Below are 20816 nucleotides of genomic sequence, written 5' to 3'. Positions count from 1 at the left end.
CAACCTCTCAAAAAGCCTCTCACATATCAAATGTGGATTTATCTTCAAACAGTTTCTCCCAATCTACAATCCCCAGATCCTGCCAAATTTTGGTATAGTTGGCCTTCCCCAAGTTTAGAACACTTCCTTGAGGACCACTCTCATCTTTGTCCATGAGTATTGTAAAACTCATGGAACTGTGGTCACTATTTCCAAATCACACACAATAAGACATGGGTTATCAAGTCTCCTTCAACTCATTGGTGTTACAATTGCAGCATAATTACCAATAGCCATCGGAAGACTATAACTGAATGCTGGGGGAAATAATAACCTACTGGAGCTTGTGAAGTCACTTCCAATGAAGGTGTGGTTTAATATTAAATTGATTTTAATCTGACAAAAACACAACACTAATGAAACAAACTTAACAAGCCATAATGTAATTCAGAGAACAATGCACTGCATTTCGAAGTGGTTTGCCTTCTTGTCATTTAAAAGCAAGTTTTACAAAAACTTCCACATAGAAGATATATTGCTCACGATATTGTCGACACAAAACAGGGTTTAAAATCATATTGCTGTTGCATAACAGGCAACGTCCTGAAGATACACGACAGAAACAGGCATAGAATGTGAAAAGACAATGAAGGATTAGTACTTTTAATCCCCACTGCACCATTTTCATCAACATCTGTTTTTATAATGTAATTGGCATGTATTACTCAAAAAAAATTAGGTACGTGCTAAGAGATGTGAACACAAGTTCATGTAAACTGCCTTGTGAAAGCTAATTTTACCAAGTCAGCCATGTATCCCCGGACATTTAAATTCCTCTGAAGAGATCTGAGAGAAAATGGAATGGTACTAACTTCCCTAATGTTGCCTTCCGAGTTTCCAAATGTTTCAAGCCAATCAACAGGTAAGGGGTAGCATCTTTGTGAGGAACTGGGTCATGAGAATATACTCAATGACCACAATATTCACTAATCTTTCACCGTTACACGCTTTGAAATTTGTGCTGAACCAAATTTGTCAACAACCCATCTGCCAGGCAGAAGTCACACGTGACTGGAAGTCTGGTCAATAAATAAAATTGAGAAACAATAGTTTCAAAGTAACACTTTGCAACAGGTCTGTGATGATGCTACTAATCCATGGCAAACTGAGGACTTCATAAAAAAAACTGCTTTCCGGACGAAGAGGATTTGAAACACCACAGTCTCGCTTGCTTTTCCCAACACTTAGAAAAATACAGTTTCTTCCTGAGGAATAGAATTAACAGAAATTTATTAAATACACTGTGTTGGTAGCAATAAAAGTCCAGTAAGGCCCTGCTTTAATTTGTCCCTTAAGTAAATTGGATTTAACATTAACTAGTTAATGGAGGGAGTGGTATTTGCCTTTAGCACCAGGAGGCCTGTTTCACTATTTGCTCTGCATGTGGCACAGGGTCATGTGATCCAATCAGTGCCACGATGGAGCTGCCTCTCCTGTTTGCCAACATTTTTGATGCCGCCATACCAGCCTGCAATTCATCCTCAAAAACCTTCCAATCAAAAGCTGTTCCAACTTCAGAGTTTATTTCCTGCCTTTTGTTGTTTGTTTCCCAAACTCTTATTCTCAACTGAATTAAAGCACTTGCCTAGATTATAATCTGTAAATTTGATTGGTTTAAATTTGTTTCCTTTGAACTTGCAAATTCCAGAAATGTAACTACAACATGAAGTGAAGTGAAATATTACCGTAATTAGTTATAGCTTGCATAATAGTGAGGGATTACTTTATTGGATAAAAACCTGGCATACTTAAAGCATAGAGGCCAACAATGGCTCATCTAGTCATGGCATACACTGACCTTTTGAGCAGCACCACATGATGCACACATACACAAGGTTGAGCATGTATTGTACTCTTAAGACATCACAGTACAATGATTTGATATGCTTCGTGTATAATGACAGACAAAAATACACATTGGATAAAACTGCAAAACCATTTCTTACAGTTGTTCTATAAACTGAATGTTGTCTAAGATTCAATCATCAAGATCACGGGAATAGAATGATATGGTGAATATTATAAAGGCAAATCAAAAGGTGGCCAGGTCATTTCAGATCTTACAGCTTAGACAATTTAAAGGGGCAATTTAAAAATCATTTACTGTTCAGCAGCCTGAATTAGATGTACACAAATATCTTGAAGAGTTGTGGGTCTGGAGGAAATAATAGAGATACAAAGGAGGGGTGAGAATATGCATGGACTTGAAAACAAGGTTAAGAATATTAAAATGCACAACATTACACCAGAACATTTAGAATCCACAGAGCACCAAAAGGTAGAATTTTATTCTAACTAGGACAGTGGAGGCAAAAGTTCAAAACAGTATTTTGGAGGAATCGCATATGTTTACCAACATAGCGCAGAATCCTTATGCAGAAATGAGCTGAGAGTAGCCAAGTGGATCTTTTCATCCGTATCCATTTCGTAAATGCATTTAATAGTCATAATGTTTTCTGAAAATAATTCATAGATACCACAACCTATATTTACTGTAAAACATGGCAACATGACAAATTTTTCTGAAGGAGGTTCTAGGTCCAAAGTATCAGCCTTCCTGCCCCTCTGATGCTGTGTTCATCCAGCTTTGCATCTTGTTATCACAAAATGCCTTTGATCAGCTTTTCGGATTATATATTCTGCCACATCAACTATTTTGCTTGCAATAATTCCAGTCAGTAGTTTCTCACTTCAACCAAATCAGTCCTGTCTATACAAAATCTCTCAAACTAAAAAAAGGAAAAGAAGGATCTCCATGGTCAGTAAACTGCTTATTACAGAACTGAAACTTCTATGACATCTATCGTAAGAATGTAAACTTATCTACATTAGCAGATGGCTTATTATTTCTGCTTCATTACACAATCTTTCATCCATGCATTAGAAACAAAAAAAAAGTCCTCAACTCTTTTTTAACCCCTTCCCCCAAAAACAAAAATTTTAAAATCCACCATGTAGGCAAGATTAATGCCTGCTTTGATATGCAAGAACTAAATCAGGTTGGAATATAGTTCAAGCAGTTCCTTTGTTTGTGGGCAAATATAAATGGTACACTAATAAAACTCCAGCATCATTATCAACAGTAAATAATCTTTTCATGAATGGGCTAAAATAAGCACTCTTATGGGATTATCATTAGTGTTCAAAGAATCAACAATCAAACATGTTCTGCTTTGAAGAGCACTTTGGTTCATTCATATATTACCAATAAACACGAGCTTGTTAGTTTGCATTGAGCTTTAGTGGAATCTTTAAGGCTACTCAAAAGTTTCATTCCACTATTAAAAGTTTAATTGTAAAAATTTAACTGCATGTCTGAACATATTTCCAGTTAACTGAAATAGCCTAGCCATTTTAATAACAGCAAGCCCTCACTTAGCTTGCATTCCTTAAAAGTAAAAACAACTTTAAACAACTTGGGTCCCTTCAGGGACTAATGTTGAAAGTGAAGTTAGGTTTGCAGGAGTGATAATGGGAACAGCAGATTCTGGAGAATCCAAGATAATAAAATGTGAGGCTGGATGAACACAGCAGGCCCAACAGCATCTCAGGAGCACAAAAGTTGACGTTTCGGGCCTAGACCCTTCATCAGAGAGGGGGATGGGGTGAGGGTTCTGGAATAAATAGGGAGAGAAGGGGAGGCGGACCGAAGATGGAGAGAAAAGAAGATAGGTGGGGAGGAGAGTATAGGTGGGGAGGTAGGGAGGGGATAGGTCAGTCCAGGGAAGACGGACAGGTCAAGGAGGTGGGATGAGGTTAGTAGGTAGGAGGTGGAGGTGTGGCTTGGGGTGGGAGGAAGGGATGGGTGAGAGGAAGAACAGGTTAGGGAGGCAGAGACTGGTTGCACTGGTTTTGGGATGCAGTGGGGGGAGGGGAGATTTTGAAGCTTGTGAAGTCCACATTGATACCATTGGGCTGCAGGGTTCCCAAGCGGAATATGAGTTGCTGTTCCTGCAACCTTCGGGTGGCATCATTGTGGCACTGCAGGAGGCCCATGATGGACATGTCATCTAGAGAATGGGAGGGGGAGTGGAAATGGTTTGCGACTGGGAGGTGCAGTTGTTTATTGCGAACCAAGCAGAGGTGTTCTGCAAAGCGGTCCCCAAGCCTCCGCTTGGTTTCCCTAATGTAGAGGAAGCCACACCAGGTACAGTGGATGCAGTATACCACATTAAGCAGAGGTTCACCTGCACATCTGCCAATGTGGAAAGTCATCTTGGGGCCTGGGATAGGGGTGAGGGAGGAGGTGTGGGGGCAAGTGTAGCATTTCCTGCGGTTGCAGGGGAAGGTGCCGGGTGCGGTGGGGTTGGAGGGCAGTGTGGAGCGAAGAAAGGAGTCACGGAGAGAGTGGTCTCACCACCCAAGACATTTTCCCATCCCCACCCCTGTCTGCTTTCCGGAGAGACCACTCTCTCCGTGACTCCCTTGTTCGCTCCACACTGCCCTCCAACCCCACCACACCCGGCACCTTCCCCTGCAACCGCAGGAAATGCTACACTTGCCCCCACACCTCCTCCCTCACCCCTATCCCAGGCCCCAAGATGACTTTCCACATTAAGCAGAGGTTCACCTGCACATCTGCCAATGTGGCATACTGCATCCACTGTACCCGGTGTGGCTTCCTCTACATTGGGGAAACCAAGCGGAGGCTTGGGGACCGCTTTGCAGAACACCTCCGCTCGGTTCGCAATAAACAACTGCACCTCCCAGTCGCAAACCATTTCCACTCCCCCTCCCATTCTTTAGATGACATGTCCATCATGGGCCTCCTGCAGTGACACAATGATGCCACTCGAAGGTTGCAGGAACAGCAACTCATATTCCGCTTGGGAATCCTGCAGCCCAATGGTATCAATGTGGACTTCACCAGTTTCAAAATCTCCCCTTCCCCCTCCACATCCCAAAATCAGCCCAGTTCGTCCCCTCCCGCCACTACATCACACAACCAGCCCAGCTCTTCCCCTCCACCCACTGCATCCCAAAACCAGTCCAACCAGTCTCTGCCTCCCTAACCTGTTCTTCCTCTCACCCATCCTTTCCTCCCACCCCAAGCCGCACCTCCATCTCCCACCTACTAACCTCATCCCACCTCCTTGACCTGTCCGTCTTCCCTGGACTGACCTATCCCCTCCCTACCTATACTCTCCTCCCCACCTATCTTCTTTTCTCTCCATCTTCGGTCCGCCTCCTCCTCTCTCCCTATTTATTCCAGAACCCTCACCCCATCCCCCTCTCTGATGAAGGGTCTAGGCCCGAAACGTCAGCTTTTGTGCTCCTGAGATGCTGCTGGGCCTGCTGTGTTCATCCAGCCTCACATTTTATTATCTTAGGTTTGCAGGACCTTCTTTATTAGAAAATAGATTAAAACATTATACCCTTTGAGTCAAAATTCTCCAAACTACTAAATTCCTACAGTGATAAATGAGAGCACTTTAAATAAATAAGAGAAATGTAAGTTTCCACTTATGGTGAATCCAGCTGGTACCAATCCCCTGGTTTGGTGCAGATTCCTCCATTACCCCGATTCTGACTTGCAACTTCCATCTCTCCTTGACCCACCCTTTGGCTGAAGCTGCCACTTGCTGACTCATCCCTCTTGAACATGCATTTCCATTTAAGATCTTATCTCAAGCTGGGGCTTTCAGGTTTGAAAAAGTGTTCTAACGTTGCAGAAGTCATGAGCTTGAGGTTTTATAATCATCTCTTAAAGCTCTGTTGAAACCAATCCTTCCTCTTGCTAGTGCGATTCATCTCCAGAGCCCTCACTCCCAAGAAAGGGCTTGGCAGGCTGAAACAACAAGCAGAAATTTTTAGAAAACATGGATTTCCAACTCAGCTCTGATGCACCATGTGGATCAGGATCTGGCAAATACAGAAAGCCAGGACTCCAGCTGACTTGGATATTCAGTGGGTTGGAGATGTAACTGCTAGTTGGAAAGTCAGCAATAGGGAGGAGGCAGCTGCAAACTGGAGGGTTGAGGAAAGGGAAAAGGCAGCAAGTTCAAGAGTTAGAGGGCTGGAGACATTCAATGAGAAGGCAAGCCCTATTAATTTACTGATTATAAAAGGCAACCTAATGTTAAAATAAAAACTTACGACATAAAGCCACAACATGATCCCCAGACTTAGAAATAAGCAATTTTATTTAAAAGCTATATTTGTTTATTCTATTTATAAACAAGCAAACTAATTTTAACAAAATAACTTCCAAATAGATGGAGCTGAATCCCAAAGAGCTCTGTAAAATTACGAACTATGCAGTAAACTGCCACAATTAGTTCTGATGCATAAGACACAATCTGTTAGCAATATTAGTCATACAATAAAAGGTCCTTTAACTATCACACGTATAGAAGGATAATAACACTGGGAAGTGCTGATAGTATTCAAAAATTTTTATGTGAGAAAATAAAATGGGTGTGTTGAACACACGTTTCAATCAGATTTGGTCACTCCATTTTTTTAAAATCTTCCATTCACTTCAAAGATAACACCTTGGTTTGCAAGAGTTTTAAATTGCACGGATATGGGTGGCAGAGTGGTTCAGGGCTTAGCACTGCTACCTCATAGTGCCAGCAAACCAGTTTGATTCCAGCCTTGAGCAACTGTCTGTGTGGAATTTGCATGTTCTGCATGGGTTTCCTATGGCTCGTCTGGTTTCCTTTGGTCTGTCCAAAGATGAGACAGCACTGGCATGATCAAGTTTATGAATAACAAACACATTACTGTGGGTTTCATCAGCAGATGGACAGTGACAGGGGCAGAGTTGACAGAACAAAAAAAGGGATTAAAAAGGCCAAGTCAATGCAGGAGATGATGTTAATACTAGACCTCAAGGTCCAATGCAATTTTGAGCTTGTGGCAGTCTGGTTTGGCCTGAAATATTGCTGGAAGAGGAGAAGGGATGAAATCTGTTGTGGGAACAGAGTTTATGATGGGGGCCAAAGATAATAGTTTATGTCTTCCTTATAATTGGGTGGATCAAATTACGGCTCATATTTGATTGCAGCATCATGGCAATACAAAAAGAATGGTGAGATAGTGCAAAACAGTGTTTGGTGAGGAAGAACCGGTTCAACATGGAATCTGATGTCAAATTTAATTAAGTTACAGTGTAGCAGCAGATACAATCCACATCCCAGCTATGAAACAGATATATAATACATCCACAGGAAAGTCTTAGAAATACAGCAGAAATGTACTAGTGAACTGACCTGTTCAAGATACTTAATGGGTTTTATGAATAACCAATGACAGCAATATGACCTAAAGCAGTGTAACAGGAGGCATGTCAACACAACTAGATCAGAAAAATATATTTTAAAAAAAGAATCACATTGAAGTTGTGCCTTTCTAACCAGCCATTTTCACTGAAATCAGCCATGCATTCATTCGCAAAAGTCTTTTGACATTAAAATTACACAGTCACACGCTTCCTTCCATAACCAAATGGTAAAAGTACAGCACACTTCAGGCAGAAATCCACAGTGGACTCATTTAATAAAAGTTACTCAGGCAATAATCGCTACCTTCCGGTTTCCAGAGTTAACATGTAACATTTAAGTCGGCTAAAATAAACTGAGATACCAGTGGCTGTAATACTACTTGGTTACTACAAGCAGGCAAAGGACTTGCTTTGCAATTTGACGGTGCATGATGCTTGCAGAGCACTTTGGCTGATCTGCCACTCCAGGTTTTCTTAGCAACACAAATGAAAACAATCTATGCTGCTTTGACCCTTTCCCTTAGCCTTTTCAATTAGCAGGATGAAAGAAACGCATGGTCAAAAAAAAACACAGGAGTCTTTACATAATAAAAAATTGCACGGTCTATCTCAAGGCACTCTGTCTTCTCATGTCCAAAGTAGAACTGGGTGATTCAAAGCCTGCACCATATTTCCAATTTCTCACAAGAGCATCACAGTCTTGCTTGTTGGCACACGAATGCAGAACTTAATCATGAAGTACATAACTGACTGAGAGCTTCAACTCTGACATATCATGCATGAGAAATTTGCATGCATACCTGATTAGCTAAACAGATGTAGTAGCTATCACTTTAACAATATATTAACTTCTGAAATGTACCATACCAGACGATCAAAATACCAACTGAGGTCTTAGTTCTATTATATATGTTGCATTAAGTGCTTCAGCAGACACGAGTTTGGGATAAATTTACAAATCATGTTCCAGAAAATTTACATCAATTCCAAGCAAATATTTAGCCAACTTAGATCAGAATGATTTTTGTTACTAAAACAGATAAGAGTCCACCTTGGATTTTCTCTCCATCCAAGTGTGTAATAACTGGGCTATGATTATGACACACCATTGTGTAACCAATGGTCGTGAACCAGTGTTCTTCGACAGAGGTACAGTATGTGAGCATACCAACATTCTGATCGACTGATTCACTACAAACTTTGCAAATGTCCAAGCATTTACATTTTTGTTCAAATGATTGATGGGTCGAGGAAAAGCAAAAAAAAATCCAAATGACTCAACCACCAAACTATAAGTCCTGCAGGCATAATTTCAGGCCCTACAAAGTTAGTTCTTGTTGCGTTACATAATCAATAGTTCAGCTGCCTCAGTAAAGACATAATCACGCCACTCTCCATATTTTTGGAATGACGACGGATAGAGACAGAGCATGAGGCTTGATCTTGGGCTGAGTGGTACTGCACATCTGGACATATCAATGCGGACTGAAAAAATCCCAGGAATAGGCCATTTGGCCCTGAACTTGTTCCACCACAATATCATGGCTGTTTTGGTTGTAGTGTCACCTCCACTTTCCGGTTTGCTTGTCCACCCCTCTAAATCTCCTCTTGACAAAAATTACTTACCGATCTATCTTGGTGCCTTCAACAATTTGTGCTATCATACATTTAGTGTCATTGTTATAGATTGTAACCTGTTGAGGACTCAGAACAGATTCCTGTTGTACTATTACAAAAATGACCAATTGATTCCTACTGTCTGCTTTCAGTTAGTTAATTAATTCTGTAACCGGGCTGATATGTTACCTCTAGACTGTGTGTTCTTATCTTGAGCAGCAAACTTTGATATGGCACCTCATAAAATGCCTTTTAGAAATCTGTATATCACTAACCAGTCCCTTTCCAGCTACATGAACATGGCTTTGTGAAAGACAGGTGAATGTCCATGAGCTTTCTGCGGAAGCTATGTCAGTTCTGCCTGGTTACATCGTAACTTTCTAAGTAACTGATTACAACTGTTAAATATGGGTCCAAAAGAATTAATGATTGGTTGAGTGCAATTAGCACCATCCACTTTGATACTTTCCTAAGTAGTTTGTGGGAGAATGAAGTAGGATTTCATGGAAGACAGACGCGAGGCTAGGTCTGCACTATGCTAATACACAGCCTATTCTTGTAAGTGGTGACCAGTAGCAGATTTGCAATAAACTACACTTTATTCTTGTAACAAGGTCAAGCCAGGTGGACCTCACAGAATGAGTTCCCTGATTGGGGCTGTTAAACTGGAGTCCTGGCTGACAGATGTAAACAGGTGTGTCTGAGGTTCTGCTCACTCAGATAGCTGGTGCTGAGGGAGCTGAATCAATGTCAAGGACCTTCCTTGTGTAAGTAAGAGGTGACAGGATACCTTTGTGGAGTTATTTCATATTTATGTTTCAAGACTCTTTTTATTAGACTAGGAGGTGGCCAGCATTACACACACTAGACCATGTAAGCCCTTTATAGAACACACCCGCTTAGAAAATACACATGACAGCACACACAAGTGAATTCCACAGACCAACTTCCCTCAGAAAATAAATCCTCTCAAACAGGAGACACTTCATTTAAAAAAAAGATTCTGAGTTCTAGTCTCTCTCGTGGTAAACTTTCCTTCAGCATCCATTCTATTTATTCCCCTTAGGGTCTTATATGTCTCAATAAGACAAGCTTTCATTCTTCTAAACACAAATGGATAGGGATCCAGCCTTTCCTATCTCTCTTCATAAGAACCCCTTCAATTCATGAAGGGGTTTCCTTTCTCCACATCTGGAATCTATTTAGTATTCATAGTTTCCTGCCTGCTGAAGTTGATTGGCTATATTTATGCTGATATATAGCTATTGTATTTTAATTCACCATTATGAACGTTGGTTCACTTGCAGTCTAGAACTAGCTCATTGGGTACACGGGTTTCACATACTAATAATATCATCATTTCTTTTAAGTACTATTATCTTAAACCCAATGATTAAATTATTTTCTTAGCACTGTGCTACTTTAGTCCTAAAACAGATTTTGAATCATTCCACCAGTTTATATACCTGTAATCCATCAGCAAACAATGCAGTGATGATCAGCAACAAATATGATTTTATATGAATGTGAAAATTATAGAATAGACTTAAATGGAGCTTAGAACCAAATATTGTTGGCTCCGATCACTAACATTAAAAATAAGATCGGGTGATTAAAGTTTAAAAAAGCACCAAAACTCAGTACTGGCAAGCAAGTTACAGCACTTTACCATGTTATTTTTTTTCCAACATGAACTACATTTGGTAGCCATGACGTGGAGGTGCTGGTGTTGGACGAGGGCGGACAAGGTCAGAAGTTACACGATACCTGTTTATAGTCCAACAGGTTTATTTGAAAACAAAGCTTTCAGAGTCTTACTCCTTCTTCAGGTCTTAATGGGAGAGGTGGTATCAGACACAGAATTTATAAGTAAAAAGATAAATCAAAGGATCACACCACTGATGAGGATGAACAAACAAACCTAAGATGCTGTTATCAGTTGAAAAAAAGTTTTAATTGATTAATATGTACATGTAAATCCTCACTTTCTGTCTTGAGAGAACAAAAAGATTTTATCAGTGTAAAGAAAGAGGTGACATTTTAGGCCAGACAATGCATTTTAGATCTTAGGCCTTGTTTACAATCTATTGGTGTTTTGGTTTGGAGTCAGACTGGTTTTATTTCTAAAGTAGGAATTTAAAAAATGCCACATTAGAACATAGAACATAGAAAAGTACAGCACAGTACAGGCCCTTCGGCCCACGATGTTGTGCCGTGGAATATTCCTAATCCAAACATAAAATAACCTAACCTATATTCCTCTCAATTCACTGCTGTCCATGTGCATGTCCAGCAGTCGCTTAAATGTCACTAATGACTTTGTTTCCACAACTTCCACTGGCAAAGTATTCCATGCGCTCACAACTCTCTGAGTGAAGAACCTCCCTCTGACATCTCCTCTATACTTTCCTCCTAACACCTTAAAACTATGACCCCTCGTGGCAGTCAATCCTGCCCTGGGGAAAAATCTTTGGCTATTGACTCTATCCATGCCTCTCATTACCTTGTAGACCTCAATCACCTCTCCTCCTCCTTCTCTCCAGTGAGAAAAGTCCGAGCTCAGTCAACCTCTTCTCAAAAGACAAGCCCTCCAGTCCAGGCAGCATCCTGGTAAACCTCCTTTGCACCCTCTCCAAAGCCTCCAAAATCTTTCCTATAATAGGGCGACCAGAACTGGACACAATATTTCAAGTGTGGTCTCACCAGGGTTTTGTAGAGCTGCAGCATAACCTCGCAGCTTTTAAACTCGATCCCCCTGTTAATGAAAGCCAAAACACCATATGCTTTCTTAATAACCTTATCCACTTGGGTGGCAACTTTGAGGGAGCTATGCACTTGAACACCAAGATCTCACTGTTCCTCCACACTGCCGAGAACCCTGCCTTTAATCCTATATTCAGCATTTAAGTTCGACCTTCCAAAATGCATCACTTTGCATTTATCCAGGTTGAACTCCATCTGCCATTTCTCAGCCCAGTTCTCAGTATCAGTACATTTATTTGAAGTTCAGAAAGAAATTTAATGTCGACACATTAAAAACCATCACCAACATGAAAATGCATCCAAGATAACAAGGTGTGAAGCTGGATGAACACAGCAGGCCAAGCAGCATCCCAGGAGCAGGAAAGCCGACAGCCCGGGCCCAGACCCTTCTCCAGAAATGGGGGAGGGGAAGGAAGCCCTGAAACTCCCCCTTTCTCCCTATCTATTTTTGAGAACCTCCTTCCCCTCCCCCACCTCCGAAGAAGGTCCAGGCCAGAAACGTCAGCCCTCCCGCTCCTCCGACGTGACTGACTGTCTATAAATTGTGAGCTTTTTGAACAAAATTGAATGTATCTGGAAATACAACTTCACCCGACAGATTCAGAGCGTGTGCATGCATCCAGGCCAGAGAGAGTGCACGAGAATCTGAGAGTGTGTGTATAGTGTGGTGGGGTCACCTATAGCGTGACATGAACCCAAGATCCCAATTGAGGCTGTCCTCATGTGTACCGAACTTGGCTATCAGCCATTGCTCAGCAATTCCGCATTGTTGTATCTCCCAAAGTCCACTTTGGAGTATGTGTACCCGAAAATCCGAGGCCAAATGCACTTGTCCCGCTGAAGTGTTCCCCCACTTGATGGGAACATCCTTGTCTGGCAATTTTTGTGCCGTATCCATTCATCCACTGTCATAGCACCTGCATGGTTTCACCAATATACCATCCATCAGGGCATCTTTGCCTGTAGCGTTAGAGATAGGCAACATTGGCCGAGTCACATGAGTATCTGCCATGCAGATGAGTGGGTGCTGTTCCCATGTATGATGGTAATGTCCATGTTGAAAATGCATGTCTTGCAGAGGTTACCATGACAGGGCTGATAGTGTTGTGGTTGATGTTGTCTTGAAGGCTGGGTAGTTTGCTGCAAACAATGGTCTGTTTAAGATTTGGCAGTTGTTGAAGGCAAGAAGTGGAGGCGTGGGGAAGATCTTGGCGAGATGCTCATCATTATCATCGATAATGTGTTGGGACACTATGCATCAATCTTAAATTTTGCAGTTACCTATAAAGAACAAAATGCTACTCTCCATCGAACTGGGAAGCAAGATAAGTTGCCCACAGTCAAAGATCACAGTGGCTAAGAAGAATAAAACTGAAAACTGCTCTGCAGTGTGATAAGGCAACTGAGAGGAAGCATTGGTGGAATCCAGATCTATAAACTAAAGAAGTAACTGGATGACAACATGATCACAATTGTAAACATTTCAGCCATTCCATCACATTAATTTTGTTGCCAGTGACAGGTGGTGCCTTGGGCAGTATTTTCACATTCAAACTGATTACATTTTGATGTGAGGCTGGATGAACACAGCAGGCCAAGCAGCATCTCCTGAGATGCTGCTTGGCCTGCTGTGTTCATCCAGCCTCACATTTTATTATCTTGGAATCTCCAGCATCTGCAGTTCCCATTATCTCTGATTACATTTTGAGATTCTTTACACACTCATTATATCTGGTCATTGGTGCCATTTTAATCTAAAATAGGTGTATCCTGCGTTCATTTCAGTTGATTGTAAAGAAGTTTCTCTTTCACCAAATGAGTCCTTTTCCTTTTGATTTTAGCAAATATTCATCTCTCTTCATTGTCTACATCTTCATTTTAAGCTGTACAAAAATTGTGCAGTTCTACATTCTGAAACAACTAGGCCTGTCATATAGAGCAAGTCAGGACAGGATGGGCTTACTTAACATCATTCTTTATACAGTGCATCAGAATAATGAATGGGAAATGAGTTTTTGAATGATTCATGAATTGGGTATACATTAACCAAATACATTTATAAAGCATCTTAAAATGAATTTCATTTCTTCATTCAGAATTTATTCTCAGCAATATAACTCTGGAATATCATGCAGTATTCATTTAATTTTTAATGTGTTTTCACCAGAATCAAGAAGGAGCCCTACAGTAAAATTATTGAAATGAGAAATACCCACATTGTTCTGTAAAACTTCAAATGCTATGTAATTAGGAATTTGACTTTATCTTTAGATTTCTAACAAAGAGTTTATAAACACTTTTCTCCTGTTGCATGCACGACCATCCATATCTTCTGAATGTCCTTCACTCCTGACAGCACAGTGGGTCTACCTATACTAAACGGACTACAGTGTTTCAAGGCGGCAGCTCACCATCATCTTCTCAAGGACAACTAGGGATGAACATAAATGCTGGTCCAGCCAACACCATTTATATCCCACAGATGAATAAGAAAATAAACATGTGGGATTTGTTTGGCAGTTTACATGGTTCAATGTGTGAGGGGGTAGCTATCTGCTGTTCCAACAATTCAAATGTTGTAGAGTGTACAAGATGTAGTTTATTGCTTCTCAGCAACTGTCTACAGGTTATAAACTGGCTTTGCATTATAGTATACAAATGCAAATACTGTTGAGAGAACCCAGCCTTTGGTTTGCTTCCCATAAAATCGCCGAGTCTTCATTCTCCCACCAATCCCTAGCTTATTAAGAACGCCACCCTCATGTCCTCTCTCCCCAGGTCTTTATGCCTTCACCACAGTGGATGATATTCATTGAGTTTTAATCAAGTATTAGCCCTTTTAGACCTTTCAGATTTATGTACAACGTGTTCTTTTCAATACTCTGTCCCTATACTTATGAATTATAGGGCATCACAGCTGCAACTACTCCTGTGCTGAACTAACATGAATAATGCACAATTTTCAGGAATAAAGATTGAGGTTATAATTTTTTAAATTAGTCCTGATGCATGGTAGTCTGGATAAGCGTAGAAAATCAACATTGACTGTGGACTAAACTCCATGCTTTTCTGATTCCAACAGTTTACTTCCCCATTTATTATTAGAAGGCGGCCCTCCAGTATCTTTGTGATTTCAATGCAGTTCAAGTTTTCTTTTTTTGTTCAGGTCTCTGACGCACTCACCAAAGCTTTTATCTCTCCTGAAGTCAAAAATGTTCATTGAAATAACAGGGAGAATGTTAAGTTCTCATTCTTCCAACCCCACCCTCCAAAAAGATAAGTTTCAGTTGTATGGAATATCAAAGTGCTAATTATCTCTAACTCAAAGCAAGCCCACTCTGACCCTACCCATTTTAAAGTTTTCCCTGCCCCTAATAGATCAGGCTCCATTCCACTGCACCCCCTCAACCACTTTTAGGATTGCCGCCTCATCCACATTTCCCCTCACTGCTCCTTAATTACAATCTGCTGCCAATAGTTTGCTTCATTCAGCAATCAGAATTCCATTCTGGCTATCTGTGGCCAAGAAACACACCTTTGAACCTGCTCCTCTCCTTGGTACATTACCAATATTATCCATGTGTGACTTCATAGGAAATACAATCAAGGCATTCAACATTGAGGATATGGCAGCAAAGTCCACTCACATACAAATATCTGCAAGAAAGATGCCAATTTCTGTCATGCTAAACAAAACAATGTTCTGCATTTCCAGCAAATGTTGCTTAATAGCACTGTCAAAAAACACGTCAGTTAATTAGCTGTTGATCACAAGTACACAGGTTGGTAATTGGCCCAATTATTTGTTCTACTTTTAGGGGGCAGGACATAGCTTTGGTTATTTTACACATTGTTGGGTAGTTGGCAATGATGGAGCTATTCTGAAACAATCTTGGCTAGGAGCCTGACTACTTCGAGAGGATAAGTCTTCAGGACATTGCAGAAGGTCAGAGCCCACAGTCTTTGTAGTGCCTTCAGTATGTTCTCAATATCATGTGGAGTAACTGAAATTGATTGATTACTGACATCTTGTGACACTGGAGACCTCAGGAGGAGGTCAAAATGGATATTAACTGAGCATTTCTGGCTGAAGATGGATGCAAATGCTTCTGCCTTACCTTTTGCTCTGATGTGCTGGGCTCTCCCATCCATGAGGATGGGACATTTGTGAAGCCACCTCTCACTAGTTGTTTAACTGTCCATGACCATTCACAAACGGATGTGACAGGACTGCAGAGCTTAGATCTGTTGGTTTTGGGATTGCTTAGCCCCATGTGTTGCATGCGGCTTCTGCTATCTGGCATGCAACAGAGGCCTGTGCTGCAACTTTAGGCAAGTATATAATTTTTATGAATGGCTGGTGCTACACCAAGCATGCTCTCCTACACTCTTCATTGTATGAGGGCTAGTCCTTCCACTTGATGGCAGTCATGGAGTGACCAGGCCCTCAATGCCTCATGGGTGCCCAGTCTTGACATGCTTAATCTGTTTGACGTCTATCGCATTCAGCACATTGACAGTGCCAAACAACTCAGTCTCCAGGAGGATTGTGTGGTAGTAACTCCTATCATCATTGTCATGGAAAGGTGCATCTGTGGCAGGTAGTCTGCTGAGGATGAGGTCAAGTAGGTATGTCCAGCAGCACCTACTGCAGACCAGTCAAGAAGGAATGTCCTTTAAAATTTGGTCAGTAGTGGTGGTTTTAGTGAGCTACTGTGAGTGATGGGCATTGAAGTCTCCACCCAGAATACATTCTGTGCCTCTACCACCTTCAGGGCCTATTCCAATTGATGTTCAGCAAGGAGGGCCACAGATTCACCAGTCAAGGAGAAGTCGTAGGTGGTAATCAGCAGCAGATTTCCTTACCCATTTTGGACTTAAACACCATGACATTTCGTCTGGTTCAGAGGCAGATACTCTCAGGACAACTCCTTCATGACCATACACCATTGTGTTGCTACCTTAGATGTGGTCATTCTGCTGACAAGACAGAACATTGCTGGTTTCTGGGGCCTTGGCTGTCATGTATGAATTTGTGCGTGACTATGTCAGGCTATTGGTCAACTAATCTGTGGGATAGCACTCCCAAATTTTGGGGCTACTTCCAGATGTTGCACTTTGCAGGGTTCACTGGGTTGGACTTGTCATTTTTGCTTTCAACACCTATGTCTGTGCTGGGTAGTCTGTTTAGTTTAATTCCTTTCTGTAGACTTTTTAGTAATTTGATATAACTGAGCAGCTTGCTGGCCAATTAAGAGTTAACCATGGTGTGGTACTGGAATCAGATCAGGTAAGAAAGGCAAGCTTCCTTCCCCAAAGGAAGGATGAGGCCTAGATAGGCTTTTCCTGACAGTCGACAATAGTTTCCTGTTTTAATTCCAGTTTATTAATTTAATGTACATTCCAGTTGCCATGGTGGAATTTGAGCCCAATATAACTGGCACTACACCACCTCCTCCCCAACTTATTCCTAAACTTAAATAATACAGTTCTCCTACTTTATTTGCCTCGTCTTGCAGTGTAAAATGCAAGAAAGCATACACATAATTGGAAGATTCTTGTGTTCAGCAGATGACATTATCATTACCAGTAGTCAAAACTCTCCCTGCTTACAAAAACAACCCAAACGCCAGCGTATGGCTTGAAATGGGGAAGAAAAAGGTTTCACTTGAAGTCAAGATTTAACAAGTTGTTGGAGCCAATCAGGTCTGAAACTGGAAATTGTACCAAAAATTTGAGCACTGGAATGATGGTATGTTATTGTAGCTTACTACAATACTTGCGAGTGGTAAAATAAGCTCAAAACAATTAACACACATTCATTTCCTACCAAAAGGACGCTAACTATTTCAACTCTAACAACTTGGTACATACAAAATAGATTAAATAAAACACTTTCGACATTTAAAAACTAAACCTAAAATTAAATCAAGTATGTGTGCCTAAATTGACTCAGCAAAATGCAAGTATGAAACTGACTGGACCATGGATTACCAATTGATTGGAAACTTGTAACTTACCAAAGAACTGCTTGATAATATTAACTGATTCCATTTTGTTTGCTTTCCTTTACCTCTCCGTGTTCAGCTCAGATATGCAAGTCTGACAGAAATCTTGAGTCGTCATGCAGTAATTATCAACCTAAAAACTCCCCACCCCAAGAAGCATGTGACTTGACAGCATATCAAAGCAACAGATTCCAGTTACCTCCAACCAATCACTGGAATTGCTTATAAAACCAGTCTGACGAGAGAATCGTGTTGTCACGGTAACAATGGTTACATGACTTCAGATTACTTTACAAATTACAAGAGTGGATATCAATCAGAATCAGTGACTAAGCTAAACAGTGCACTTACATTTCAAGCCCCATTCTTTACTTTCCCCTCCCCTTTATCGTCCAGTGCCTCACCCTCAGATACAAATGGCTCCAGTACTTGATTCAGTGGTGATTTTTATTTCAAACTCAGTAACAGTTTCCCATCAAATCAGTTCATCTTTGCTTCTTTTTGTGTATGGCCAAGCAGTTCAATTGTTCAACCCTGGTTCAGTTTCACCGGATTGATATATTAACAGATCTACTTTGCTGAATTGCATGAAATATCTGCTCTTGTTCAGCTTAAACAAACCAACTGTCAAGTGTCAAAATTACAACAGCACCAACGTTTCAGAAGTATTTGCATATTAGACCAAAATTACTGCACTTTTTCACACAATTAATATGCCATTGTACTTGAATTATCAGCATTTCTGTAGCATACATCAACTTCCATGCATAACTGACTAAACTGAGACACAAGCATTGACAAGTTCACCTGTGAACAGTTGAACCATACAGAGGTCAATATTGAGGTAAAAGAGTTCAGACACATATTGGCAAGAACTCATGTAGCAGTCACAAAATCACATTCCATCAACTAGTCAACACTTAAAAACATTAGTGAGGGGAATATTTAGGTATTAAAATCTTTTTACAACATCTTCATTTATAGCTCTCTTCAGAAAGAAAAAAGCCTTACAATGTTTTACTGCTACAGAATATTACTGTGGTAAATACTGCAATAATTTAACATGCTAAAATCTATCTCTTGTGTTGCCTCATATCATTCTTAACAGGATAAGCATAGCTCTTAATCTGTACAAGGATTTGGAATCTGCCTCATCAGCTTCAAAACTTAAATATTCCTGTGGTGTTGACAGCCCTGTCAGCACAAGAGTATTATTAAAAGGATCTGTATTTTAACGGCAACTTATCGATTCTTTGGGTTAGTGCTACACAACGAATGAATTACTTCTGAAGTCAAGGCATGCTTTGAATCAAAAATAGCACCCAATTTATGCATAGCAAAGTCTGAAAACAAAATCGTTTGGGAAACGTTTTTAGTTAGGACACCAAAGTAGTTAACTATTCTTCTTTGAATAGACAAATTTATTTTTTTCAACAATTTACTAACAGGTAGGGAGGACCCCAGTGGAGTCTCTCCACTAAAATGTGATACCCCTGATAATGACAAGCACAAGCACAAGAACGTCATATTTGAAACATTCTCAATAATTTATACTATAATGTAAACTGGCGGCAAGTTGGCAGGGATTGGCCAAGCTACTCAGAGAAAGCAACAGCTAGTTAAAGGTACCACAAGCTCCAGAACAATTCATCAGGCTTGAATACATCCAATCTGTCTTTGAATGCACAGCCCTTCTTGCTAGCACAAATTAAGCCGCATTATTATCTTGCCTTTACTGATTCTTAGTGCAGCTATTGGTGCAATCAGGATCATGCAACCCAATCACATATTAACACAGACATTTTGTTTCTGGTTCTGCAAGTGCAGACTGGTAAATAAGAGTGATAACTTTGCTTATTATGAAGAAGTGAAGGAACATGCTGTATAATTCAGTCAACCAATTGCTGTTTCACGTGGCCTATGTACCTGGCGTTGTCCCAACACTGAAATTCATTACTTAGTTGTGTGGCAGGCTGAATGTCTTTTTGTACTGCCTACAGTATTCTGTGACTGGAAAATACCAGTTGGGTGGCCACTTCATAATTCCTGCATAAAACAATTTGCTTAATGTGTTTCTCAAATGTTACCTTCACTGATTAAACAAACATTGGGGTCTGTGTAGTTCCATGCACCATGGGATGAGATCTGATCAGCAAACTCATAAGTTGAACCTAACCATTTGCTCATCTTGCTATCTTGCTAAAGAAATGGAGCCTATCAATGCTATCCTGAAGAATATTGGCTCCCATGATCACATTGTTTGCTGTGCAGTGCACAAAACTCACAAATGGCCCAAAGACTGCCATTTTCAGATACCTCATCTACCTCAATTTACCATGGCAACACAAAGTATCTCAGCGTATCTCTTTCCAGCCAATGTACATCAGTGGAAATTTGTATGGATTAGCATGTGAGCGGCAAACCTTTGGTTTGCCCAAAGTTTAGAGGGTGGAAGGCAAATGGCTGGTCAACAGCATATTGGAACACTGCAATAAATATGAGGAATTAGAACTCATATCAGATATTTCCATTCAAGCTCAAAAAATTCAAATATCAGAACTAGCCAATTCCAAAATCCCAAATATAAATCTAAGCCGTTAGATGTAGATGAAGCAACTTCTCATGGATGTGATTAGATATACCAATACCATGACATTGATTACATTTTTTTATCCCCATTTCTTTCAAAATAGACTACAATCACACAAACACTGCATGAGACAAGCTTCAATGGAATTAGAATTTGAATTAGGCTGATTATTCAAGTACAGACGTGCAGGAGAACAGTGAAAAGTATACAAAGTCATCACTCCTGATGTCATCTTTGGAACAAAGGTACCTAGGTACAAAATCTTAGGTACAAAACAGAAAAATAAAGAAATAACTTAAATGTTCAACATTACGTTCTTCTTAGTTTGAGGTAGAAAAATAAGGAAATACAGCAGAATACTTCCTCCTTACTCTCTGTATACAAATAGCTTGGAAATCTTGGGACCTTTCAATGTGGTTGGTTACATAGCACAATTTTTCATCAATGCAAGAAAACCACACAAAAGTCGAGGATGAAGGAAAAAGGATTGAGTAGCAGCAATAAGATAAATGGATGCATTTGCTTATAGTATCATTGTGTCTACCGAAGACTGCTCTTGACATTTTGAAAAAAA

General features: G+C 40.5%; 1 protein-coding gene across 4 annotated transcripts in view; it reads right to left on the bottom strand.

Moving 5' to 3' along the window:
• LOC125457994 (cytoplasmic protein NCK1-like) overlaps positions 1-20816 on the bottom strand; it is a 176817-nt gene that overhangs the window by 22945 nt on the left and 133056 nt on the right. Inside the window, exon 1 of one of the 4 annotated variants that reach the window (XM_048542833.2) lies at positions 17665-17769. The exons of the other annotated variants lie outside the window; for them this stretch is intronic. Coding sequence (XP_048398790.1) covers positions 17665-17698 — 34 coding nt within the window. The 5' untranslated portion in view covers positions 17699-17769. Of the gene's footprint in view, positions 1-17664; positions 17770-20816 lie in introns of those variants that run through there. 4 annotated transcript variants of the gene reach the window in all.

The sequence above is a fragment of the Stegostoma tigrinum genome, chromosome 14 (genome assembly GCF_030684315.1).
Source record: "Stegostoma tigrinum isolate sSteTig4 chromosome 14, sSteTig4.hap1, whole genome shotgun sequence".
Taxonomy (NCBI): Eukaryota; Metazoa; Chordata; class Chondrichthyes; order Orectolobiformes; family Stegostomatidae; genus Stegostoma; species Stegostoma tigrinum.
The sequence above is the reverse complement of the archived record's forward strand: the minus strand, read 5'-3'. Positions and strand labels throughout refer to the sequence as shown.